The sequence below is a fragment of the Biomphalaria glabrata genome, chromosome 8 (genome assembly GCF_947242115.1).
Source record: "Biomphalaria glabrata chromosome 8, xgBioGlab47.1, whole genome shotgun sequence".
NCBI classification, from domain to species: Eukaryota; Metazoa; Mollusca; class Gastropoda; family Planorbidae; genus Biomphalaria; species Biomphalaria glabrata.
In genome coordinates, this window is record NC_074718.1 from 22,468,631 (window position 1) to 22,493,431 (window position 24,801).

Here is a 24,801-nt window from a genome sequence, read left to right on the forward strand (position 1 = left end):
GAGACCTATGTAGGAAACAGAAATTTTATGATATGACTTTGCTACACACAATGCTCGTGTAGTAATTAGGTGCGTAGTAAAGAATGAATAAAATGCAACGACAAATATATTTTCTAATACAAACTCCTAATTTTCACTTATTAACAGTATCCCTACCTAAACTGGGCAACGCGAAATCCCTTTGGAAATGGTTACTTCTGGCCCTGCTATTTAGTGACGGGTAAATACAGAGAAAATTACTTGTTCGCTTTCCATGACTTCTTGGTCACAATGGTTAAGTCCGGCACTGCTATTTAGTGACGGGTGAATATTACTTGTTCCAATCCCTTCTTTTTTTTCGATTCTAAAATTACGTGGAGTAACTCTAGTCCGTCCGACTTGCCGAAAAATATAGGGATCTTTCCATTACTTGGTGTCCAAACTCTTGAGCCATGAAGAGAATTATAAATATAGATTTTATCAGAATACATTTTTTCCATCAGCCAAATTAGTGATTTTTTAGCATGATATTGCTTATATCTGGTTATTTTTTTTTTTACTATCCCTCTTCACCTTTTTTCGCCTGGCATCCTTTTTCTTGTGTCTAAGAAGTATTTGAGGTTCTGCTATATTGCAATGAGAAAGTTCGTCCTTAATTTATAGGCCCCTCGTCACTTGATGCCCCGTGCAGCCCGTACCACACGCACATTGCTAACTACGTCTTGATTAGTTTGAGGCGCGAGAAGCTTCTTTCACAAGATGCCACAGTTACGGGTATTGTTAAAAAAAATACTCTGCTAAACAAAGTAGCTTGGGAAAGCAGTGAATCTTTCACTAGTGGGCAGATCAGCTAAAATTTCTACCGGGGTTTTGGCGGATTTGGTAGGATATGCCTTGAAGATGACAATTTTGTCTATTTTTCAGGAGACTTTTGTGAGCAGGTCAGGAGGCGCGAGAGAGAGGGCCTATTCTTACTGCTCAACATTAAATTTTATACAGTAGGCAGATGTTTGCCTACTGGGTGGGTTTCATCTGTGACACCTCAGTCTACGACCAAGGGGCTAGAGTCGCCTAAGTAACCAGACATACTAACCTAAACTAAATGAAAGCACAAACGAAACTTTAGTTTAGGATAAATAAAACAAAACAAAACTTTATTAACATACAAAAAAATAAATCAATAATAAAAAATATAATATATACACTAACCACAACTGAACCCAGCAACTAACTAAAACCCTCTAAATCTACGCCACTACAAACACCAACAAACTAACCAAACCAACTATCTAACACTAACTGATAAAACCAACTATCTAACAAAATCACTACAACTACTACACTAGACCTAGATCTACACAAACACACTACAATAAACTAGTCTAGATCTACAATATTCTACTACTACAACCAACCCATAACACTAACACTACAACAAGAACACCTTAGCCTTAGTACACTTACTATTCACTAAGAACAGAAACAGACTATAACTAAGCCACTAAGGCAACACTACAGAGACAAAATGTGAGCTTGCGCTCCCAGAGCTATATTTATATATTTTATTTTTATAGGCTAGTGCCAAACTTATTATTTCTACTTCCGCTTTTTGTGTATAAAAAGTGATGCCCACGCTGTTTTAAAACAGTTCAGTGTACAGTTGACCAGTGGTCAGTACCATATCTGTCTGTGTGACAGCTGAAGATCGTTGTGGTCTGTCATCTAATTATATTTTTATTCCTGTACCTGGGACAGCCTGTAAGTGTAGAAATATTTTATATTTTTTACTAGATCTATACTATGTGTAAGGTAGTTATTTTATTTTCTACTTGGACTATTTGTCATAATAGTTGGCAACATGCTGTACGGAAGATGGCGGCGTCCATCAGTCCTAATAGAATATAATCTAGATCTAATATAGTTTTGCATTTATGTATTGCAGGCTATTATTACTGCTGTGTTGCTGCTTTGAGCTGCTGTTTATAACTACTGTTGTTAGATCTATTCTAATTCTAGGGAAGCTAGAATCTAGTGTTATTTTGTTTCTTTTTATGCCTTGGTAAACTTAGTTATATTTATAGTCTGTTTCTCAGTTTCTGTTCTTAGTGAATAGTAAGGTACTGAGCCTAAGGATAAGATATTCTTGTTTTAGTGTTAGTGTTATGAGTGTAATAGTAGGATATTGTAGATCTAGACTAATTTATTGTAGTGTGTTTGTGTAGATCTAGGTCTAGTGTAGTAGTTGTAGTGATTTTGTTAGATAGTTGGTTTGATCAGTTTGTGTTAGTTAGTTTGTTAGTGTTTGTAGTGGTGTAGATTTAGAGGGTAGTTTATAGTGGTTAGTGTATATATTATATTTTATTATTATTTGATTCCATGTAAATAAAGTTTCATTTTGTTTATTTATACTAAACTAAAGTTTGTTATCTTGTTTCCATTTAGTTTAGTTTAGTATGTCTGGTTACTTAGGTGACTCTAGCCCCTTGGTCGTAGACTGAGGTGTCACAGATGAGCCCACCCAGTAGCGCAAACATCTGCCTACTGTTGGTAATAATTTAATGTTGAGCAGAAGAGAATAGGTAATCTCTCTCTAGCCACTCGCGCCTGCCTGACCTGCTCACATTTTTGGTGTCAGAAGTGGGATCTGTGCTTGAGTGACCAGACTTGTATTTTTTTATTGGGATAGATTAGGTTTTTGTATGAGTTTAGACAGTGATAGGAAGTAGTGATAGTGTATAGTTCAGTTTTTCTTTGGGCGTTTGTTAGAAAGGTTATTAGGCTTTAGTTTTGTTGAGTAGTTGCGTAGATGAACAGCGAGGCAGCAGCAGCAGCAAGAATGCAGCCGTCTCAGACAGTGATCTTGGTGCCTAGGACAGAGATGAGTATCCGGCGCTTCCATGGTGATGGTCCTGCCAGGGAAATTGAAGAGTTCCTTCAAAATGTTGAGAGAACTTGGAAGTCTCAACACATGGTGCATCCAGAGGAGAAATGTGACTTCCTCTTTGCACATCTAGGTGAGGCAGTGAAGGCCGAACTTAGGTGTCACCCTCAGACGACAAGGGCATGCCCAGATGCCCTTGTGCAAGTTCTACACTCCACTTATGGAGAAAGGCGGAGCATCAACTGCCTCATTGGGGAGCTGTTCCGAATAAGCCAGCACCAGTATGAGTCTGTCCGCACGTACTCACACCGTCTCCTTCAGGCATTTGAAGCACTCACAGACAGGCAGAGAGCTCTATCTGAAACTCCCTTCAGCGAGTCTATCCTGAGGGACCAGTTTGTAGAAAACCTCAGTGACAGGACCCTAAGGAGAGACCTGCGAGAGAGACTACTTGACAGGCCAGAAACTGAATTCCTGGCGTTAAGAGACATGGCCATCAGGTGGGCACAGGATGAGGATGTCGCACCGCAAGTCAACATCACATGCAGTGAGATAAAGATTGAAGGCCAGCTAGCTGCGCTCTCCAAGCAAGTGGAGGAGCTTACAGCCCAGATTGTGCTCCTACAACTTTCGGGACAACAGAACTCTAACTGTCCCCACTGCAACCACCATCAACCTGATCACATTAGCGGCAAGGTGAGACAGATTGCCTCACAACCAAAGCGCACTCTTAACCATAAGAGGCCAACGATGAAGAACAGGAAATGCTACACATGTGGCAAACCTGGCCATCTTGCAAGAAATTGCAGGCTGCAGAACAGGTTCCAAGGTCAGCGAAAGAAGCCAGGGAACCGGGCTCACCAGCAACACCCTTCTAGAAGCAACTGCTCGAATTGTGGAAGCCGGGACCATTTCACCCGAGCTTGCCCTGATGTCACTGCAGCAGTGAATCACGTTCGGGTTGCCTCAGTGGAACAACCACAGGCAGTACAACTGCAACCTGCCCCCAAGCCAACAGAATTGTTGTTTGAGGTGCCACAGAATCCTAGGCGATCCAACACTGCTCCTGATTCAATTGTTCGCAGAAACCAACCCGCAGTGGCAGAAATGATGTCGATCCATTCAGAAGTTGCCTCACCTGACACTTCCAGTAATCATGCAGAAGGAGGTAGGGAAACAAATCCTTTCCTACAGTTTCATCCGGTCCAACCAGAATCCACCTTGCTTTCTCATGAGGTTCCTGAGTTGCAGAAGAAAAGGAACAACCTTCTGAACATTGGGTGCAGAGTTCTTGTCGAACAGAGAGTCAGAGGCCAGGGAAGAATGTTCATGCAGTATGAACCCTCATGTTTTGTAATTACTGCAGTACCCAAGTATGCTTCTGGCTGGTACATGGTGGAGGCAGAAGACGGCAGTACTTACCGATATGTACGAGAGGAGGAAATGAAGTTCGTTTCCTCCCCTTACTAGCATAGTTCTTGCATTTGTATTTGTAATTTTTTGTTATTTAATATGTCGATTGCATTTCTATTTATCAAGATGTACTAGTTTGTAATAACTCAATGAGTACATGTTATCTACAGGTGTATTTAAAAGCTTTTTTTAAAGCTTAGTAGTTGCTGTACCTATTTGAGAATGCACAGAATCAAGAGTACTTTCTTGTGTTTTTAGCTGATGAAGTGTATATTTTTTTGCTTTTGTCCTTGTAAAGCAATGTAATCTAAGTCATGTCATGGAGATGTATATTTTTGTGTGAAATAGATTTTAGTGTGTATTTTCTTTGATGGTAGAATATGTCAGCAGTATGTATGTAATGCATTTTAAGTAGTTTGTTAGTATTTTGTTTTGCGAGGACGCAAAAATTTAAGGCGGGATGAATGTGAGCTTGCGCTCCCAGAGCTATATTTATATATTTTATTTTTATAGGCTAGTGCCAAACTTATTATTTCTACTTCCGCTTTTTGTGTATAAAAAGTGATGCCCACGCTGTTTTAAAACAGTTCAGTGTACAGTTGACCAGTGGTCAGTACCATATCTGTCTGTGTGACAGCTGAAGATCGTTGTGGTCTGTCATCTAATTATATTTTTATTCCTGTACCTGGGACAGCCTGTAAGTGTAGAAATATTTTATATTTTTTACTAGATCTATACTATGTGTAAGGTAGTTATTTTATTTTCTACTTGGACTATTTGTCATAATTGTTGGCAACATGCTGTACGGAAGATGGCGGCGTCCATCAGTCCTAATAGAATATAATCTAGATCTAATATAGTTTTGCATTTATGTATTGCAGGCTATTATTACTGCTGTGTTGCTGCTTTGAGCTGCTGTTTATAACTACTGTTGTAGTTATAAAAATTAAAAATATAACACTAGATTCCCTAGATCTACAGCAGCGATAACAATAGCAGTATTATTCAGCAGCATGTATTTCAACAGCTATATTCAGCAGCTAGATCTATATTCAGTAGTTAAAACAGCAGTAATAATAGCAGGCCGTCCCAGGTACAGAAATATAACAATGATTAAATTATCATACGCCAGATGACTAAGATCATCAACTGTCATACAGACAAAGATATACTTTACTGACCGCTGGTCAACTGTCCAAAAAACAGCATGGAGGACATAGCAATATATACTATCCCGCACTAACCTATATAAAAAATATGTGTTATATAATCTGACACTAACTTATACAAATAAAATATATTAAAATAGCTCTAGGAGCGCAAGCTCACATTTTTATGGGTTTTCAGGAGATTTTAATAATTTCAGGAGATTTCCTGGAGCTCCTTGAAAATCAGGAAGCCTCGGGAACCCCGTTATAAGTTATAATGGTTTAATTTAATAATTTACCCCTAGAATCAGGGCGGGGCCAATGAAAGTGCAGGCCCACTGCGGCGCATATATTGCAGTGGCCTAAAGCCTGTCCTGGTTAACACTAGGAAGGCTGAACAAAATTACATTATCAAATGTTGATAGCTCTTTGTATACGCTGGCCGTGTTCATACAGGCGACACTCAGCACATTGTGCCTAAGGTATAAGTGATTGGAGGCGATTCTGTTTTTAATGTACATTTTGTCTGGAGGGAGAGTTGTAGGTCTTAGGTTATGATATTTGTGCTGAAAATATCGAGACTTGAACCTGCTTAGCTTACTTAACTGCAGGCTAGTCAAAAAAAAGCTATTTAGATTCTCCCCCTCCATACACATAGGCACACAAAGGTCTATGAAGAGTTATATTTCCGTGTAATGGATTGAGTTTTCTTTATTAACTCTTCCAGGATGTCGTCAAACATCGGACACATTTCAAGTTTCCTTGACTATTTTGGCTGTGACAGACGGAAGTAGCTATTCGTCACCGAATTGCGTCATACACTACATCCAACAGGTCACAGAACTTCCTTATCATATACTCTCTACAAAAAAGTTGTGTGGAAAAACAAAAAGAGAAACATTCAAGGATGTCCGTGTCAGGACTTTGTTGAATTAATTACTAAGTATTAATTTGTCTAGGTATTAAAAGTAATATTAATTGCGATGTGTGTATGTTTTACAATTAATTTATAAATTATTATTACTTTTATAAGATGTCATTCAGTCCCAGAGTTCAGCCCAACAGACACACCATACACACCCAGTTGTACATAAATTAATAAACGATGTGTATGATGATTTAAAGTAAAATATGAATTTAATAAAATGAAATTTATACAATGAAAAGACATATGACTAATGGTAATGATAAATATAGAATGAAATAAGAAATTACAAAATCATAGTCTAGTTCCAATTAAATACTGAATTAATATTTCTAAGATAATGATAACCATCTTGTAATATGGTATCTGATAGTAGGCCTATTGTCCTCACAATATTTCGTTCCAAGACAAAGATTCTGTAAGAGGATCAATTCACTTCACTAAACTGATCAAGGTATCCCAGGTGTTCTCTAGCCAAGATGAATGCTCAGCACGATGAAGAATCAAGGTTAAGAGTAGCAGCAAAACTCACAATGTAACACCAAGACTGAATGTAGAAATCTGGAATCTGGAACCACAGTTTCGAAACCCAAAACTTAAAACCTCAGACAAAAACCCGAGACTTGAAACCTGAGACGAAAACCTCAGTCCTGAAACCTGAAACCCTATAGAAAGACAAATAACAGATTCTTCTAATCCTCTAATCTTCTAATTTAATTACAAAATAAGAATGCGACCGAATCCATATTAAAATAACTTTACAATGTGAAATAAAACTCACCCTAAACAGGGGTCAAATAATCCTTCAAGAATATATACCAGGGCCAACGCTAAGGCTATCCAATAACGAAGACACATGGAGAATTCAGGAACTCCAAAGATACAGCTTGGCTCTACAGCGCAAGATGGAGGGAGTCTACCAAACGATCAAGAAGAAAAGTTTGACGTCATAAGAAAATTTACGCCGAAGCGAAAAAGGGAGAGCAACTAGTACACAAGAAAAAATTATCACAAATGACGTCATCACCTATTGATGAAAGCGGCGCTATTAGATTAAGAACCTTTTTACTATACTACTAAATAATTAATTGCGACAGTCCGTCTGTCACAACGACGGTCTCATGAAACTCGTAGTTAATATTAAATTTAAAGTTGCCAAAGGTATGACGTTATTCAGGTTCTTTCGTTACAACTGTAGATCAACATTTGGTCTATTTGTTTTCCTTACTATGAATCTTTTTGCGTATTGTGTGATCCAGCTTCACGTTTCTCCATCAGCTTTTTCTTTCCAAGTCATGAACACTGATGAAATGACTTTCTAAAACATTGGAAAAGAAAAAAAAATTGAATGAACATTTACAGAGCTTAATTAAACATGGTTCAAACTAAAAATTTAAGCAAGTTTGAAACTCAACCTGTAAGTATAGTTCACACTCAAACTGTAAGCATGGTTCACACTCAACCTGTAAGCATATTTCACACTCAACCTGTAAGCATGGTTCACACTCAAACTGTAAGCATGGTTCACACTCAACCTGTAAGTATGGTTCACACTCAACCTGTAAGCATGGTTCACACTCAGACTGTAAGCATGGTTCACACTCAACCTGTAAGCATATTTCACACTCAACCTGTAAGCATGGCTCACACTCAGACTGTAAGCATGGCTCACACTCAACCTGTAAGTATAGTTCACACTCAGACTGTAAGCATGGTTCACACTCAGACTGTAAGCATGGTTCACACTCAACCTGTAAGCATATTTCACACTCAACCTGTAAGCATGGTTCACACTCAGACTGTAAGCATGGTTCACACCCAACCTGTAAGTATAGTTTACACTCAAACTGTAAGCATGGTTCACACTCAGACTGTAAGCATGGTTCACACTCAACCTGTAAGCATATTTCACACTCAATCTGTAAGCATGGTTCACACTTAGACTGTAAGCATGGCTCACACTCAGACTGTAAGTACGGTTCACAATCAAACTGTAAGCATGGTTCACACTCAACCTGTAAGCATGTTTCACACTCAACCTGTAAGCATGGTTCACACTCAGACTGTAAGCATGGATCACACTCAGACTGTAAGCATGGTTCACACCCAACCTGTAAACATGTGTATGTGGTGCGAGATGACGCTTTGCTGCTCTGATATTCCAATCCATTCAGAAGATCGAAATTAGATTTCAATGCATCACTTTGCTCCTATACCTGTATTGGGTAGACTTTGGTTAGAAAATACAAAGGATGGCCTACATTTATATTTAAGAAAATTAAGTACGTAGGCTATTGATAAATTACAGATGAATGGTGTCTCTAGCCTGGGAAAACATTTATTTCTGGCAAGCTACTTAGGAACAATCAGAAATTGACGCTTCTTTATTTCGTAATATTATTTATCACTAAGTATTGCATCATTTTGAGCTGTTCATTAAGCTCATAAGTCAGTTCTGGGAGGTAATTGTCTGTAATGAGAGTTGAAAACTATTTGTACAAAGCTTTACATCAACTCTGACTGTCTGGTACACAGTTTGTACACATTAGTTCTCCCACTTGCCAGCCTCGGGTACAAGTGAAACCTTGCACTGTTCCTAACAACAAAGTGACCAAAAAACGCTTACATTGAAACGAACTATAATAAGTAGAAAGTTGAAATTTTGCATGAATCAATTTTAAAAAATCATTCAATTAGATAATCAATTAATTTTGTTTAATATAGAACAAGGGAGTTAAACTTTGCAGTATTGAGAGTTATGAGTGATATTGCGGTTCTTCCCCTATAAGTTTTTTTTTTTTTATTTTTTTTTTTTAAATAAAGTATTTTTTAATATTTTTATTATCAAGTGCAGAGGTTTCTAAAAAACAAACCAGGACTATCACACAGACGCTTATATATATGTAAACTTAGTATTTCATGTTAATTAGAGATTTCGTTTAAACTAGTTCCTTGTTTTTCTGTGGTTTAGTCAGGCAAGTCGTTATATGTTCTATTGGCACTTGGGAAGTAAAAGTCTATACGTATTGAGAGTCTCACTATAAACTTAATGTAGTGGAGTGGATACCTTTTCAGGAAACACCGGCCATCCCTATATCCACGTGACCCTTCCCCCTAGATGGCACCTTGTGTCCGCGCATAAAAAGGCAGACAACGTGGTCACTGTCCATTCTACCGGCATCTTTTTTCACTGTAGTGTCCGTATGTTACTGGACCTACGTCGTCTCCACTCCCTGTTTGTGCCTGGTTCTACACCATGTGTTTATGGATGGCTGCAGGTCTTAAATGTATAATAAACAGTCTGGAATCGTCCTACTAGTTGCCTTCGTCATGTCATTTAGTTTGTTCTGTGTCAAACCCACCACATTAACAATGTCAAGGATGCCACCATTTGAAACTTTCAAATGTAGTTATTGTTTTGATGGGTTGTTTGTTTGTTTTCCCGCTGAGATAGAACATAGAAAACAAGATCTTTTTATAACAAAGCTTAACATAAACACACTTATTTAGATGGGAATATACAAATGTTGGGACTTGATCTTCTGTACATCTACATCTCTAGACCTAATCTTCGAATGAGAACCACTGGCTGGTCGGGCCGTCGGGCCGTCTGCCCATGTCACGTGTAATAGCGTCATGTGTCCACTGAAATGTCTGCGTTAGCACGTCAACCAAATCACGTGATCCTAATTGGATGTCAAAACTGGCATATGTCACACCTGTATGTAACAGAGGGCTACTTCACATGGGGAACAATATGAATAGGAACATATTCATTAAGAGATAAGCAGAGATGGAAAGTAATTGATTTAGTAACTTGTGAGATGAACTGTAGTCCGATCATAGTCGTTCTACGACTGAAGGAGGCCAACAAGAACATACAAATTGTTGGATAAAAAAAAAACAGTCCAACATATCAAATAGATTTTTGTACTCAGAGAAACACAGCCACAAGTCAATTATGGTAATGTGTTGCTATCGTGCGCAAAGGTGCGCTCGTTCAAGATAATAAAGTAGGCCTATGTTTCCGCCATGACACTAATGGTAGTTGTTTGCTTATTGCTGACTGTAAACATAGATCTTAATCAACACAATGTCTTTATACAGATCATCAATTCTCTATAAAAACAATACAAATGTAAAAGAAATGTTTGTTTCCTGAAAAAAAAAAGCGTCTGCGTTCACCTGGTAATCCACTAATAGGGTTTGTTGGACTAGTCCGTTTCGTTTCTTTGATTAAAAAGTATTGGGCCGGAAGTCGCTTTTTTCCCTATATATCTTTGTATTTTTCAGTTCTCTTTTTAAATTAAACTGACATTATTATGCTATAATTTTAAGTGTACCTGATAGAGAAAAAAATTCTGCACAAAAATACGGGTAGTTGGGATATAACCCGATAGAGGCTATAAAAAGAAAAGACCTGAAACTAGCGCGTGAAACTACACATTTACAGTACTTTATTTGATGAGTATTTTACACAAGATCTGTGTTGTTTTTTAGGACTAGCTTATTTCATGTACCCGGCATTTTCCGATACACAATTTCATACACAAAATAATTGTTGAAAAAAATTGTAGTGATTTTAAACTTTAAATGATTACTTAAAAAGGTGTTACTCTAATCAATGTTGAATATTCTTTTGTTATGAATGTCACTGTTTATTTTGTGTCTGTTCTAGTTTCTTAAATTTTTCTTGAGTAAAGGGGTCGTTTTTCGCCTAATGGGTATACCTGATTTCTCCAAGCAGCCTTAGTAAAATATTGGTCCTAAATAATGCTATGTTTATAAACGAAAAATCGCATGGCGGCATTATGATGAATGTACGTGTTAGTTCAATATATTTTATATTACTAGGTAACTAAAAAATAACTGTATACATAGGCGTAAGTTTAATTTTTTTCTGTTAGATAAGGTCATATGGCAAATTTTTGTTTATATCCTAATTCTAATAAGGAATAATAATAGAATTATACAGTAAAAATAATCACTAAGTTTTTCTTTTAATAGTTTTGAAAGTCTAACTGAGTTTGTGTTTTTGCAGATGTACACAAGCTACACTATGAGTCAGTCCATCTCTTCTAATTGTTTAGAAATTAGTGTAAAAATGTAGGCTTCAATATTTTTAGCCTGAATTTAAGAAGTTACAAACTTCAAACAACTAATATATTGCCTCTTCCATAAAACTTTGTACTTAAAAAATAAATTTATCCAATGCTCGAAATCCTGCTTATATACTTAGGCCCTATTTAAATCGATCCGGTATCTATGTATTAAGTAGCAATAACCCCGCAAAAAAAATAAATGAAAGAAGATTGAGATATAGGCCCTACATATATTTTTGTGACGATACGCACCGGTACGGGGTACCGGCACCCTTTTTCAATGTCGGGAAAAATTACTACTTTTCTTGTAATTCAACGTTAATTGTTAATTTATTATTAGTTGAAAGTTAGGCAATCTATCACTGAGTACCGGAGCCTCTTTTTTTATTTTTACAAAAAAAAAGCACTTTATATACTTTCAGCCGACATGCCGTATTATTAAAAACACCTCTATGTGAACTTCTCAATCATCTAGAGTCTTAGACAGTCATTATTTTAGACTAGATTTAAGTAGAGTCTACACCTAGATTTAGTAGGCCTATTATTATAAAAAAAATAAATAATTATCAGTCATTATACACATCATTCGCAATTTTATTATTAGGTCTAGGCATTGAAAAGTAAATCTATTAATAAACTATAATAGATCTAAGTCTAAGTACTAACTTATTAGTCATTATAAGTAGAAGTATTATAATGAATATTATATAGGCCCCTACATCTAGATTGACTAGATTATAGATAGATCTATAGATAGATCTCTAGTTTAGTAGATTAAGTATAGAGTATAGTAAACGTATTACAGTATTATTAGATCTATGTCTTATGTCTATATCTAATAATTAAAAAACTTTAGTCTTTATTAATATCTAGACATTTTTCTAATAAAAACTGACTATAGGCATAGCATAGGATAGACACGGCAATCTAGTCTCAAGATAGAATCTATACTATTACTAGATCTATTCGATTTTTATATATAGATCTAGACTAGAATCACATTATAGATCTAAATATACTAATGGAGAGATGATATGAGGTGTTAGCTAATAGCGTTGCACAAGAAACAAACCTGGGTTTTTCTAAACTCTAATACTTGGTATGTAATAGTAAAACAGCACCTACCTAAATAAATCGTAACTAGCAATCAAAAACCTATATTTATTGTAGTATATATAGGTCTGTGGTTGTATTTTATATAGCCTTTGTAACCTCTTCTATAGAGAAATGACTTTTGTAATTTCTTTTACTGAAAATTGGGCTATTCGCGTCTGACACATATATAATTTTTATGTTCAGCAACAAACCCTATTAAGAAATCTTAGTCTATAAAGAAATGTATAAGGAAACAGAAGAAGGGAAAAGTAACTCCAAGTCAATAAGAAAGTGTTCTAGAAACATGGCGATGTGATGGGGAGGAAACAGAGACTTAGTCGCACAATCTAGAAAACTTACACTGTTCATTCAGTTCTTTTTGGTGGAAAGAGAGGCTGACTTTGTATTGTGTCATCTAAAATAAAATAAAACAACATGGCAGTCTTCCTACCGAGGTGGTCGATACATAGTAAATACAATAAGTAGACTACCATATGAACAATCCATTTATTATATATTGCAGGATTTCATTTGTCCAGGTCCTGGAATGGTTGAAGAATGTCAGCTCAAAAATGGCGTGACCCTAATCATTAACAAGTTTCAAATCTTTTGATGGCTTGACTATTAACTAGGTGCTAGTCAACAATTTCTTTTTAGTCCTAAATTCCTAAAAATTCTTAAAAGCTAAGACAAAAAATGCTCTTATAGTCGCTGGATGAATAAAGTAAACAAACTTTTTAAAAATTATCAACTTAACATAACGGCTTACAGACAAAGCAAGTTACAATTAAGCAAACATTAGACTAAAGACAAGCTGTTCTTTGAAAACTAAGATATCCTAAAATTTGTCATGATATGCAACACAGTTCATCTGATTCTAACTTATAATACAAGGGCCCATGAACTTTATTACTTAGCTAAGCTTTCAACAACATAATGGACATGGCATTTGACAACGCATGTCTTTATAACGAATGAATAGATATTATGGTGATCCAAAAGTCACTACTAGATGTTATAACCTTTCAGTGACTTGTATTCGTTTCCCGTTTCGGTGGTGTAGAGTTAAATTTTTATTTTTTTTCCTTAACATTTACAATTTCTTCATTTATTGTTTGGTTTTTATTTTTTGAATGAGTGGGTCGAGCGGTAGAAATAAAAAGGTTGTGGTTGCTTCTTGCATAGGGTCTTCAAGCAGAAAAATAAGTTGTCCCTCTTAAGTTTTATTGCCACTGAGACTCAAAGTTAACATGAAAGTGCAACCGCTAGTCATTGAAACACGATCAACAGGAATAAAGGGACACAAATCTTACAAACTGTAGTGATTTAATGGTCAAGGGCTTCTGATCCAGAAAAAAAATATATTGAAGCTTCCAGGGCCGGATTTAAAGGATGACAGGTGGGGCTACAGCCACGGGGATATACAAGAAAGGGGCCTCCACAAAAGAGATAAAAATATATCCGAATTTCACCGGAGGATTGAGAGAACCACTGCTTGTAGACACTGATTTTCGTAGACAGGCGGAGCAATTTAATTCCGCCACACTCTGACTTGGAGGCGTCCAAAAGCACGACTGGCCTTAACCCGCCGGTTATCAACTTCCCCCCGTAGTGATGTCAAGTGGTTCATTTCGTTAAGAGGGTGTCCAGGTGATCCTTGGAACCGAAGCGAGTTTATTGAGTGACTTCTGAAACATGGCTTCTGTTTTTCCGATGTTTATTTTTAAACGCAAAAAATAATTTTTTTTCCGTAACCATCCTGTGTCTACGCGTGTAGTCCCAGGGACAAAACTACCCTGAAATAGAGCAAGTAACGCTATAGTGTTGTCGGTAATAAGTTTCTCACATAAGAGCTTAAATAAATAATGCTTAAATGTGGAAGAAAGTATAGCAACGTAATATGTCGGCTGTATAAAAACATATTGGGATGAAATCGCAAACAAACCATTTTAATTTAGAAATTTAACTTCTGATCCAACTTACTGACGAACTAGCCCTAAAACACCACCTACCCAATAACAGAGAAAAAATTACCAGATTTTCAAACATTACGCCTGGACTAAACTACAAACAACCAACCATCAAAACACATTTACTAAATAACACCTTAACAAAAGAATCAAATCCACTGGAGCTCAAAGTAGGCACGCTTGAAACAAATGAAAGCTATAAAAAAAAAACAACAAAAAACAACAGCTATCCATATATATACAGACGGATCGGCTTAAAACCACCATCAATGCTGGTCTTGGTGCCTTCCTGGTCTTCCCTAAAAATAAACACTTTGAGATAAACGCAACCTGTGGCGATTACTGCTCAAACTTCCAAGCCGAAATTGAGGCAATTACCAAAGCACTACAGACAGTGGAAAACAAATTATATGAAGGAGTGCAACCACCATCAGATATTGTTGTCTTACAGACTCCCAATCTACTCTGCAAGCACTTAACAGCAACACCTCAAACAGCCCAAGAGAGTTTTCAACACTAATTGTGATAATCCATCAGATGATATCAAAATTAAATATCAATATCACACTACACATTGGCATCATGGGAAATGAAAAGGCAGATAAGCTATCAAAGGCAGGTTCATCTATGGAACAACCAGATAGACCTGTTAACTATAACCTCACCCTAAGGTCAATGTTAGTCAACAATCACAAAGAGGAGTGGCTCAACCAATGGGCATCAGGAAACACAGGCAGAGTCATGTACAAAGAAATGACTACGCCTAACAAACTGGACAGTATTAACTTCCTCCCCCGCAAAGAACAATCTACATTTTTCCAACTAAGAACAGGACATACACCACTATTAAATTACCACCTGAACAAAATAAACTCCACACAACTTCTCCTTTGCAGACACTGCGCCCACCCCTTTGAAACCGTAAACCATATCCTCTTTGAATGCCCATCCCTAATCCACCTTAGGCAGACCCTACTTCCACTACAGCCCAACATAACCAACACCCTGTACGGCAGTGCTGAACAACTGAAGAAAACAGCACACTATTTTTCCTTGGCACAGTCTGCAAAAGAGCTCACAGCTCAGCATCAATAAAGCTGGCTAGAAGAAGAAGAAGAAAACGTGCCTCATCTTTGCTTGTTAAAACAAACCGCTAAACTCTATTGATAGTGATTCTTTTACTTAAAGTCGTGTTGCTTGTTACACAAAATTAAATATAATAATAAAGTTATACAGCGAAAGTTTCTACACTCTCTTTTCAAGCTGATCAATTTTTTAGTTTATAATTATAGAAAAAATGGCGACCTTCACAAAAAGTAATGCAGATAAACGTACTCTATACTCTAACACTAACATACCAATAGCAATCATTATTCATAACCATAAGATTTATATCAATTTTATATCTGTGTGCTACATCTAGATCTACTAATTTAATTTGTAGTTTATAGTTTAACTCTACGAGTATTTAGTAACAATAATTTAGAGAAGATGTTTAATTCTAGATCATACTAGATGATCTACTATCATCATCTAGTCGAGACTCTAGATCTAGCTAGAGATCTAATCTATCTATACATTTGTCATATTTGATTTTTTAACAATGAATAACTTTGAATAACAATAAAACATGATTTGATTAGTTTTTTTTAGAATCTAGACCTAGATTTATACATAATTTTATTAAATTTTATAAATATAAATATAGGCATAGCAATTTTTCGATCTAGGACTAGGAGGGAATAATAATCTAGATCTAATCAAATCTAATCATAGTCATTCATCATGATGATGATACTCTGGCAGATGAGATTAGGTAATACTACAATACTAGTCTAGAGTAGATCTATATATAGATCTAGACTAGATTTATAATAATTAATAATAGATCTATATGGCATATGGTATTAGTTTACATGAGAATAGATAAGATACGCAGAATCAGATTTCTGTTACTTATATTTTAAGAATATATGCAGAAAAAAATGCAGCGAGATATTAGGTACTTTGATAAAAATTTCAACTTTAATGAATCTAAATGAAACTAGTATAGTTAGATAGATCTTTTTGAATGGAGTTCATTGATACCTCATTTATGCTTCTAGGTTGATTAGAACATAAGTTATGACCATTTTAGTGTCGGAAAATTAGCCTTAAAATACCCAAAAAATTGTGACCGAAAGGAGGAGCTTATACATTTAAATTGCTATAACTTTTTAACGCTTAAAGATAATGTAATAAAATTTTCCATAGAAATGCGCAATTATGTTCTGATAATTATGACAATTTTAAATCTGGGATATCTATTAACACTTTTTTGTGTTACGCCCTTGATGTAGGGGTAGGTGTTGAAAAATGACAGAAACAGAATACATATTCACACATAAATGGTCATAACTTTTAAACCAATAGAGATAATTGAATGAAATTTTCAACAGAAATGCATGAATATGTGTTATTTATTTATTCTATTATAACGCTGAGAAAGAAGTTTAAGAAAAAAAAATTTTTCTTTGTTAACGTGGAACGACAATTTAAAAAACGACCAAAATTTATGTTGGTCATAACTCTTTAACCAATTGAGATATTTAAATGAAATTTTGAACAGAAATGCATGATTATGTGTTATTTTTTTATTCTATTTTAACACTGAGATAAGAATTTTTTTGAAAATTTGATTTTTGATAAATGTGGAATGACAAGTTTGAGTTTTTTTCGACAAAATATTATGTTGACACTTATGGTTATAACAACCAAAATTTATGTTGGTTATAAATTTTTAACTAATTGAGAAATTTAAATGAAGTTTTCTACAGGAATGCATGCATGATTATGTGTTATTTGTTTATTTTATTATAATCTTAGACAGAGGTTTTCATTATGTCATTATGTTGACACTTAAAATGTTGCAACTTTTTTAGCCTTAAATTACTTTTTAGGCTTTTAACTGAAATGAACAACTTTTTGCTGATACTTATAATAAACTTTGGATGAATAACATGTTGGAAAATCAACACAAAAATAAAAACAAAAATTTCTATTTCATACTTTGAGAGCTGTAACATTTTAATCTAGACTTTAGAGATAATTATACAAGATTTACAAAATAAAAAAAAAATATAAAAAAAAAAATAGTATTTAAATTTACATATAATGTAAATAACAAATATAGATTTCTTGATGTCATCAGTCTGAGTGTGTTTGCAAATGTACGTCAGTATCCAAATCTTGTGAGGATCATGCATGATTGTTTGAAGATGAACATTGTTTGGGTGTACCCATATATATTGCACAGGACTAATGAAAATAACTGTTTCTTTCTTTCAGGTCTTTCACTTACAAAAGTTTCCTTCAAGTGTCTACAGCAAGTTTTTTGTCCACAATTTCAAGCGTGAGTTGAGCAGCGAAAAAAAATATTTTAAAAACAAACTTCACTGTTTTTGTAGTACAGATTCAGACAAGGCTTAGAAAATCTTAACACATTGCATTTTATCAGTAAAAAATCAACAGATGTTTCTTTTTTGTATTATATATAATTTTTTTTTTCCCTCTGAAAAATATCAAATTTTTTGTCTCCTTAATGAAATTTTCTTTATATTTCTTTAAGTTTTTGACATAAAAAACACAAGACTGATAACAGCATTGTGTATGATCGAAGCAGGACGTTTTGGCACTGCCGCTTTTGGTGCGAAGGTCGTTTTGGCGCGAAATACATTATGTACGTTTAATGTATTATTTCTTTTAAAAGAATTATTCATATCTATGTTTTGCATGAGTGTTTGTGTTAAGACATATTTTTCATGTACTAAATGTAAATGTGTGTTTGTTTTTCACATCATTTTCTTTAATAAACATTTTGGCTTGTGTATGTGTGTTTATTAAGAGGCACACTTTTATTTTCAAAAAAGTTTTTTTAAGATATTACTTTAAAATTAAAACCAAAAACCAAAAACAAAATGAAATGATGATAGACGTCAATGCGAGATGTGTCACCCAAGCACCCCTACCCTATTTCTCAAAACATATCTTTTCAAAGTATCTTAGTGTCATGAATTTTTTTCTATCTATTGTTGCCCATAGTGATTGTTTATATTTGTGGATTCACCTTAGAGTTTGTACTGACCACATTCCGTGTCTTTATGTGTGGAGTTATTGTCGTCATTCAGCGTAATAGAGCTTTAGATGTTAACATGGTGTTTGTTATATTAAAGTGTGACACTTAGCTAGTTCGTATATTACACTTAATGTCAAATTAAAAAAATATCTTTTTGAAAGAAATCCAAAAATGTCCTCCAGTGCAATTAGCAGAACTCACATATAAATAAGGGGGAGGGGATGTCATTACCATTCAGAAATCTGACTTATTATAGGCCTATATTCATGAAATAAGCAAAACCTTTATAATTAAAAAAAAAACAACCATTCGCTGAACGGTGTTAGAATTCATACTATACATACAATATCATGGTTGAGTGAAATAAACATTGCTATAAAAGCTACATGCTTATTAAATTATCCTCAAATGATATCTCGTCGCCAAAATGTCTCGTGCCAAAACGTTCTCGTCGCCAAAATGTCTCGTGCCAAAACGTTCTCGTCGCCAAAACGTCACATACCGATGTATGGTAATTATCATTTTCTTCTGACCTAGTAAACAGACAAAAAAAAAGTACAAAAACACTTTACTCTTAATATTAATGGGAAATGATTTAATTGTATTTTATATTGACTCCTCTTGTTGTCTGATGGTGCTTTGAAATAACTATCCATCTCTGTACCACATTTCCACAGTACATAGCCAATGGTCAAATAAGTAAAAAGATCTTATTAGGATGGCCATCTTTCATAACTGCTGCTGAGATATGGGCTGCCGAAAACTCATCTCTCTTGTTCTTTCTTGTGTTAACATATATATGCATTGCAACTGATTCCATGAGAAATGCAGCACTTTTTTCTTAAAGTTGCTAGGTCCTTTTTATTCTTGGCTTTTGTGAGTTCCTATTTAGTGTCTGTAGCATACATTTTTTTCTTAAAGTCTTCCAGTATATTTAACAATTAGGTTTGCATTGAGGGAACTGTATATTATTTTGGTTTAAATAAATGATTATTTCTGCAGATATTCATCATGTCGTTCAGTATTACAGATCACTTCAACACACAGAACACCTGCATGTTGTTGGTCTATGTTTCACACAAGTTCTCTACAAGTGAGCTACAGAAACACAGAATTTGAGGATGAACCCCTAAAGAAAGTTGGCAGGGCAAGATTGGTTCCTCCCAACTGGACCAAATACAACACTGTTGTCTATAAACCAACTCCAATTGGTGAACCAGAGAGGCCTGCAGTAAGTTCTTGAATTGATTTAGGGGTCAGAGGAAAATTTAAAGGTGTACTTGTACATTTGCATTTTATCTGATTTTTTTCCCCAGAATTTGTTTTCTAGGCTTGTAAACCTAACTATGCCAAAGTCCTAGCTGACTGACTGACTGATCTCTTTTTTTTTTAACTATGTACTTGGAACAACTAAGGACTTTTTATGTTTGAAATGACCAGTTTTCTCATATCAATGTTTCATTTATTAATGTGTCAAAAAAGTTGTATAAAAGGTGAATAATAATAAGGCTTGTCTTCGAGTCCGAAGATTAGTGAGGAATACAGTATTTCCCGTGGCTGCGCAGCCCCAGCTGTGACCTGCATATTTTGCCACATCCAGGGCAAGCATATCCATTGTCCGCAGGTGGTCGATTTAGATTTTCTTTTCGTCGTCTGCGTTTGTCCCCAGCAGCAGCTTTTTTTGGTCTCAAATGTGTATCCCTCGGCCTTCGTGAGTGACCTCCAGTTGTCTCGTTCTGACGCCGCATGCTGCCAGGTGCTCTCTTCTATGTCAGCCAAGGAAAGTTGACGCCTAAACTGGTCTTTGAAGCTTTTCCGTCGGGAGCATCTGTTACGTTGACCACCTTTTAGCTCACCAAAAAAAGACTGCCTTCTGCATACGTTCGTCTCCCATAGGGCATACGTGCCCTGCCCAGCGTAGCTGTCGGACCATAAGAAGTCCCTCTATACTGTCCATACCAGCATTCGCAAGGACATTGCTGTTTGTAGTGCGGTCCTGCCACCGTATGTCCATGATGGAGCGCAAGCATCTTTGGTGAAAGCGCTCAAGAAGTCTAAGTTGTTTTTTATATAGTGTCCATGTCTCAGAGCCATATAGAAGGGTTGAAAGAACCACCGCCTGGTAGACATTGATTTTTGTAGGCAGGCGGAGCGATTTGTTCTTCCAGACTCTCACCTGAAGGCGTCCAAAAGCGCTTCTAGCCCTGGCTAGACAGTTATCAACTTCCCTTGAAAGTGAGGCGTCATTTGACACTATACTACCTAGATATGTGAAGTGGTCTACCACGTTAAGGGGCTATCCGTTTACTGTGATCCTTGGGGCTGAGTATGTTTCATTGGGTGACTTCTGGAACATGACTTTGTTTTCCCGAGGTTTATAGATAGACCAAAAGAGGTGGCAGCGTATGCAAATTCGTTTACTGCGATCTGGAGGTCATGTTCATTGTGAGCTAGCAGGGCGCAATCAAAGGTGAAATACACATGTTTTATAGTCCAAAATGACATTTCCTTTTTTTTTTAAAGAATATACTTAATTGGTGCATTTTAGTAAGACTATGTAAAAATAGTTGTACCATGTATATCTGCATGCTAATTTTAGGGCTAGATATACATCTAGATATAGATTTGTGGAGCTGAATTTTGTTTAAAGGATGGGTGAAGAAATACTATGTGTGGCAGAGCATTGGAGGATGCAAAAAAAAAAAAAAAGGATTCCAGACAAAATTAAACATTACAAGTCCTAACAATAATTATTTCAACCTAGAAAGCATACATATTAGCTAGTTTTATTATTATATAAAGACTAAAAGAAATGTAGTGTTATACATAGAATAAACAAACTTTATATTTAATGATGTAATTTTTTTTTATATTCTGTGTTTCTATGTGACTAAGATAATTTTTGTTTGATCCCTAGGAAATATGTCACTTCAGAATGAACATCAAATACAGTACCAAAAAAATGTGGTATATTGCCCAAATGGTAAGTGCTTTTATTATGTTACATTATAAGGAATTTTCACTGATATTTTCTGTTTCTTCCTACTTTTTAAATGGCAATAACACAAGAATAAGAAATAATTTGTTTCAATCTAGATTAGAGGTTTCTCCATTGATGAGGCTATCAAACAATTGGCATTTCACAAACGTAAAGGAGCTGCTCATGTTAAAGAGGTCAGTTTCTACTTGAGTTCTTCGACATGGATGCTTAATTATCAAACTAGCCTAAAATATCTAGACTAGACCATTCTACTTTGGAGACTTAAGTATTTAAAACAATGTTTGCAGTAAATTTGAAAACTTAGTTCCATTTTTTTCCCAAGAAACTAAAAAATAACTTTGTTGATTGCTTTCAGTGATATGTCATTTGGTTTAAAATACTTTCTTGAATAAAGTCATAATTTTCATGAATTAGACTTAAAAGCACTGTAAAATGTTTTTTCAAATTATTCTTATTAATATTTGACTACTATCTACAGATCTGTAAGGTCTACTTATTTTAAACAAATATTTTCTCACAGCAGCCATTTCATTATTTCCCTTTGAACAGGTGCTGGAAGAGGCCCAAGAGATGGCTGTCAGAGATCATAATGTTGAATTCAAATCTAATTTGTGGATAAGTAAGAAGATTTCTGTCATGTTCTTGTTATAGAATTGTAGTAAAAACAAAACAAAATAATAACAGATGGTGTATACATGTCAAACAACTGAAAAGTCTTTTGCATTATTTGACATCAAATAGTGGACAAGATTTTTAACTGGTTCACTTTTTTCCTATACAAAGTACATGATCTCTTCTGTAAGGTTACTCCCCCTGGTATTGCTATGTTTAGCCTAAGAAATGCTTTAGCTTCTTTGCCATCATGTTATGGATCTATGAAGAAAATGCAGTTTCTTGGTTTCTTCTTTATGTTTGTGATAGAAGAAAAGGTTTTATCTTATAGACACACCAAATCAAAGGAGAGCGTATAGAAGAAAAGGTCTTATCTTATAGGCACACCAAATCAAAGGAGAGTGTATAGAAGAAATGGTCTTATCTTATAGGCTCACCAAATCAAAGGAGAGCACATAGAAGAAAAGGTCTTATCTTATAGGCACACCAAATCAAAGGAGAGCACATAGAAAAAAAGGTCTTATCTTACAGACACACCAAATCAAAGGATAGTGGTGCTGTATTAGCATTGTGCTCATTATGCTGAGAAACCAGGTTTTACACACCAGTGACAGATGTGAAATAATTTCTTGATTTTTTTCTTTATCTAGGGGGGATAATTAAAAACAAAAAGTTGTAGTTCCTTTTCTAGATTGTTTACATAAGATGTCAAAGTATAGTTAGATGTATACAAAGAAAGATCAAGATATTGAGGATTGCACACAATCCACTTGGCATAGCTTGAAGTACCACTATTGGTACAAATATAGAGTTGCAATAACTCATAGGACAATAATTGTTACGTCATCTTATTTAATTAAAAAAAAAATCATTTTAGCAATAAGCAAGCTGAATATGTTTTGTTTGAAGTTTAGATGTTTTGTTGTATACAAATAATATATTATCATGATTTATAAATGTATACACCTAATTGGTGACTTAAGGCCAGTTTAAGGCCTTTCAAAAGAAAACAAATTATATTTCTAGTAATTTAAAAAGACAAATATGATTCAAACCTTTTTCCTTCTGTGATCTAATTTAGTCTCCCCACTTCCCTGGGCAAACCATTGATCTTTGGGTCACTTTGTCAGTAGCATGTAGAGACTGGGTTGATTTTTGTTGTATGAAAGAGTTACATATCTTTTTAAAAAAATATAATTCCAGGGCTATGAATGTGAACAGTATATGTGTGTGACTAAATGCTAGGATTTTGATGTATGATTTGATAAGCTGAGGGAATGGTTGGAGTTACATGATTCCTAAAGTCACATTTCACAGCTATAGCAAACAAATGTATGTAAAAATGCTTTAGAAACCCAAATTTGAAGGTTAATTTAAATGAAATGAATGGACTTTATTTTGTATGTTCATGTGTATAATTACAAAGTAGATCTATCATCTTAGAATTAGATAAGAGTTATAACTAGAGTTAGATGTAGTCTTCGAGAGATTTTCTTTCTGTGCATGCAGGAACCTTCAGCCTGCATATGCGTGACTTTTCGATCTTGTCTCATGTAATTATCATGCAAATGGAACTAGTTTATATATTAAATACGTCAGGACGTCTAAATTCGCAAATATAAGGAACGAATTTATGTAAAAATGCTTTTGGAGCACAAATTTGAAGGTTAATTTGATTAAATAATGAAATCAATGGACTATATTTTATATTTTCATGTGTTTAAACTATCTTTGCAAAGTGTAGTTCTTAAAATTTAATCAAGATCCTTTCGGTCTTGTCTCATGTAAGCATGGTTATATGACCTAGATTTATGAAATAGTAATACTTTCATAGAGTTGGGCATTTTTTTTTGTTTGTTTTTGTTTTGAGGGTCTTACGTTACTGTTCCAGTTAGTACCTAAGGAACATTTATGCCAAGTGTCGTCAAGATTGGTCAAACGGTTTTGATTTCTATTTGAGACATACATACATCTTACTTTATGCTTTGTTATAGATGATCTATTTTATTACATGACTTATAGTCTTTATTTAATTTAAAAATTTTAATAATGTTTTTTTTAACCAGGTGATTCATTTTGTACCAGAGGAATCATTGTTAAAGGCTTAAGACGGCATGCTCGAGCTCGTTATGGAATTATTCAGTACAGATACACAAATTTCTTTGTCAGACTGAGAGAAGGGAAACCACCCAAACATTACTATCCACCAGAGATGACAGGCAATGAACTGATGGAGAGATATATACAAAAACAAAGAGAGAGAAGACTATTATATGGTCTTTAGCTCCAGCAGCTTTTGTTAGAGAAACAAGAAATAAATGTTCTGTTTCAAATAGTTTTATAAATGCATTTTAAATTTTTTTTGTATCAACTTGGGTGTTTTATTATTTAAAATCAGGTTTCTATTATATAAAATAATGTAACAATAATTAATGTAATTAGTTTTTTGTCCATACTGCACTCCTCATTTATCTTCAGACTCAAAAAGCCCAATTACATCATTTCCAATTGCTTGAAGAAAATAGTGAAGTCATAGTTATGAAGTATTAAGTCCTACAAAC

The 24,801-nt window shown here is 35.0% G+C and overlaps 1 protein-coding gene and 2 long non-coding RNA genes across 4 annotated transcripts; 1 reads left to right on the forward strand and 2 right to left on the reverse strand.

The window, feature by feature from the left end:
* Positions 1 to 1,112: 1,112 nt before the first annotated feature.
* Positions 1,113 to 2,259, reverse strand: LOC129927757 (uncharacterized). Its single transcript, XR_008779393.1, has 2 exons — positions 2,176 to 2,259; positions 1,113 to 1,327 (listed from the first exon to the last, which is right to left on the reverse strand). It is a non-coding gene; the product is annotated as an uncharacterized LOC129927757 (long non-coding RNA).
* Positions 2,260 to 6,464: 4,205 nt separating this feature from the next.
* LOC129927756 (uncharacterized) lies at positions 6,465 to 8,621 on the reverse strand. Its single transcript, XR_008779392.1, has 3 exons — positions 8,458 to 8,621; positions 7,128 to 7,664; positions 6,465 to 7,011 (listed from the first exon to the last, which is right to left on the reverse strand). It is a non-coding gene; the product is annotated as an uncharacterized LOC129927756 (long non-coding RNA).
* A 7,004-nt stretch (positions 8,622 to 15,625) lies between these two features.
* On the forward strand, positions 15,626 to 24,575 carry LOC106056674 (39S ribosomal protein L22, mitochondrial-like). 2 transcript variants are annotated; one of them, XM_056038428.1, is made up of 7 exons: positions 15,626 to 15,829; positions 17,841 to 17,904; positions 19,630 to 19,858; positions 21,545 to 21,610; positions 21,724 to 21,801; positions 22,178 to 22,247; positions 24,307 to 24,575. In XM_056038428.1, exons 1-7 carry the CDS (start codon positions 15,811 to 15,813, stop codon positions 24,522 to 24,524), a joined length of 744 nt encoding a protein of 247 aa, XP_055894403.1. In that variant the 5' UTR covers positions 15,626 to 15,810; the 3' UTR covers positions 24,525 to 24,575. The 2 variants fall into 2 exon arrangements, with proteins under 2 accessions (XP_055894403.1, XP_055894402.1); XM_056038427.1 differs by lacking the exon at positions 15,626 to 15,829 and adding an exon at positions 16,216 to 16,329.
* The last annotated feature ends 226 nt before the right edge of the window (positions 24,576 to 24,801 follow it).

Coding starts and splice junctions, on each gene's coding strand:
- LOC106056674 (XM_056038427.1), top strand. CDS start 16,299: ATGATGATGATACTCTGGCAGATGAGATTAG. Junction 21,611..21,723: donor TGTGGTATATTGCCCAAATG/GTAAGTGCTTTT, acceptor GTTTCAATCTAG/ATTAGAGGTTTCTCCATTGA. Junction 22,248..24,306: donor CAAATCTAATTTGTGGATAA/GTAAGAAGATTT, acceptor TTTTTTAACCAG/GTGATTCATTTTGTACCAGA.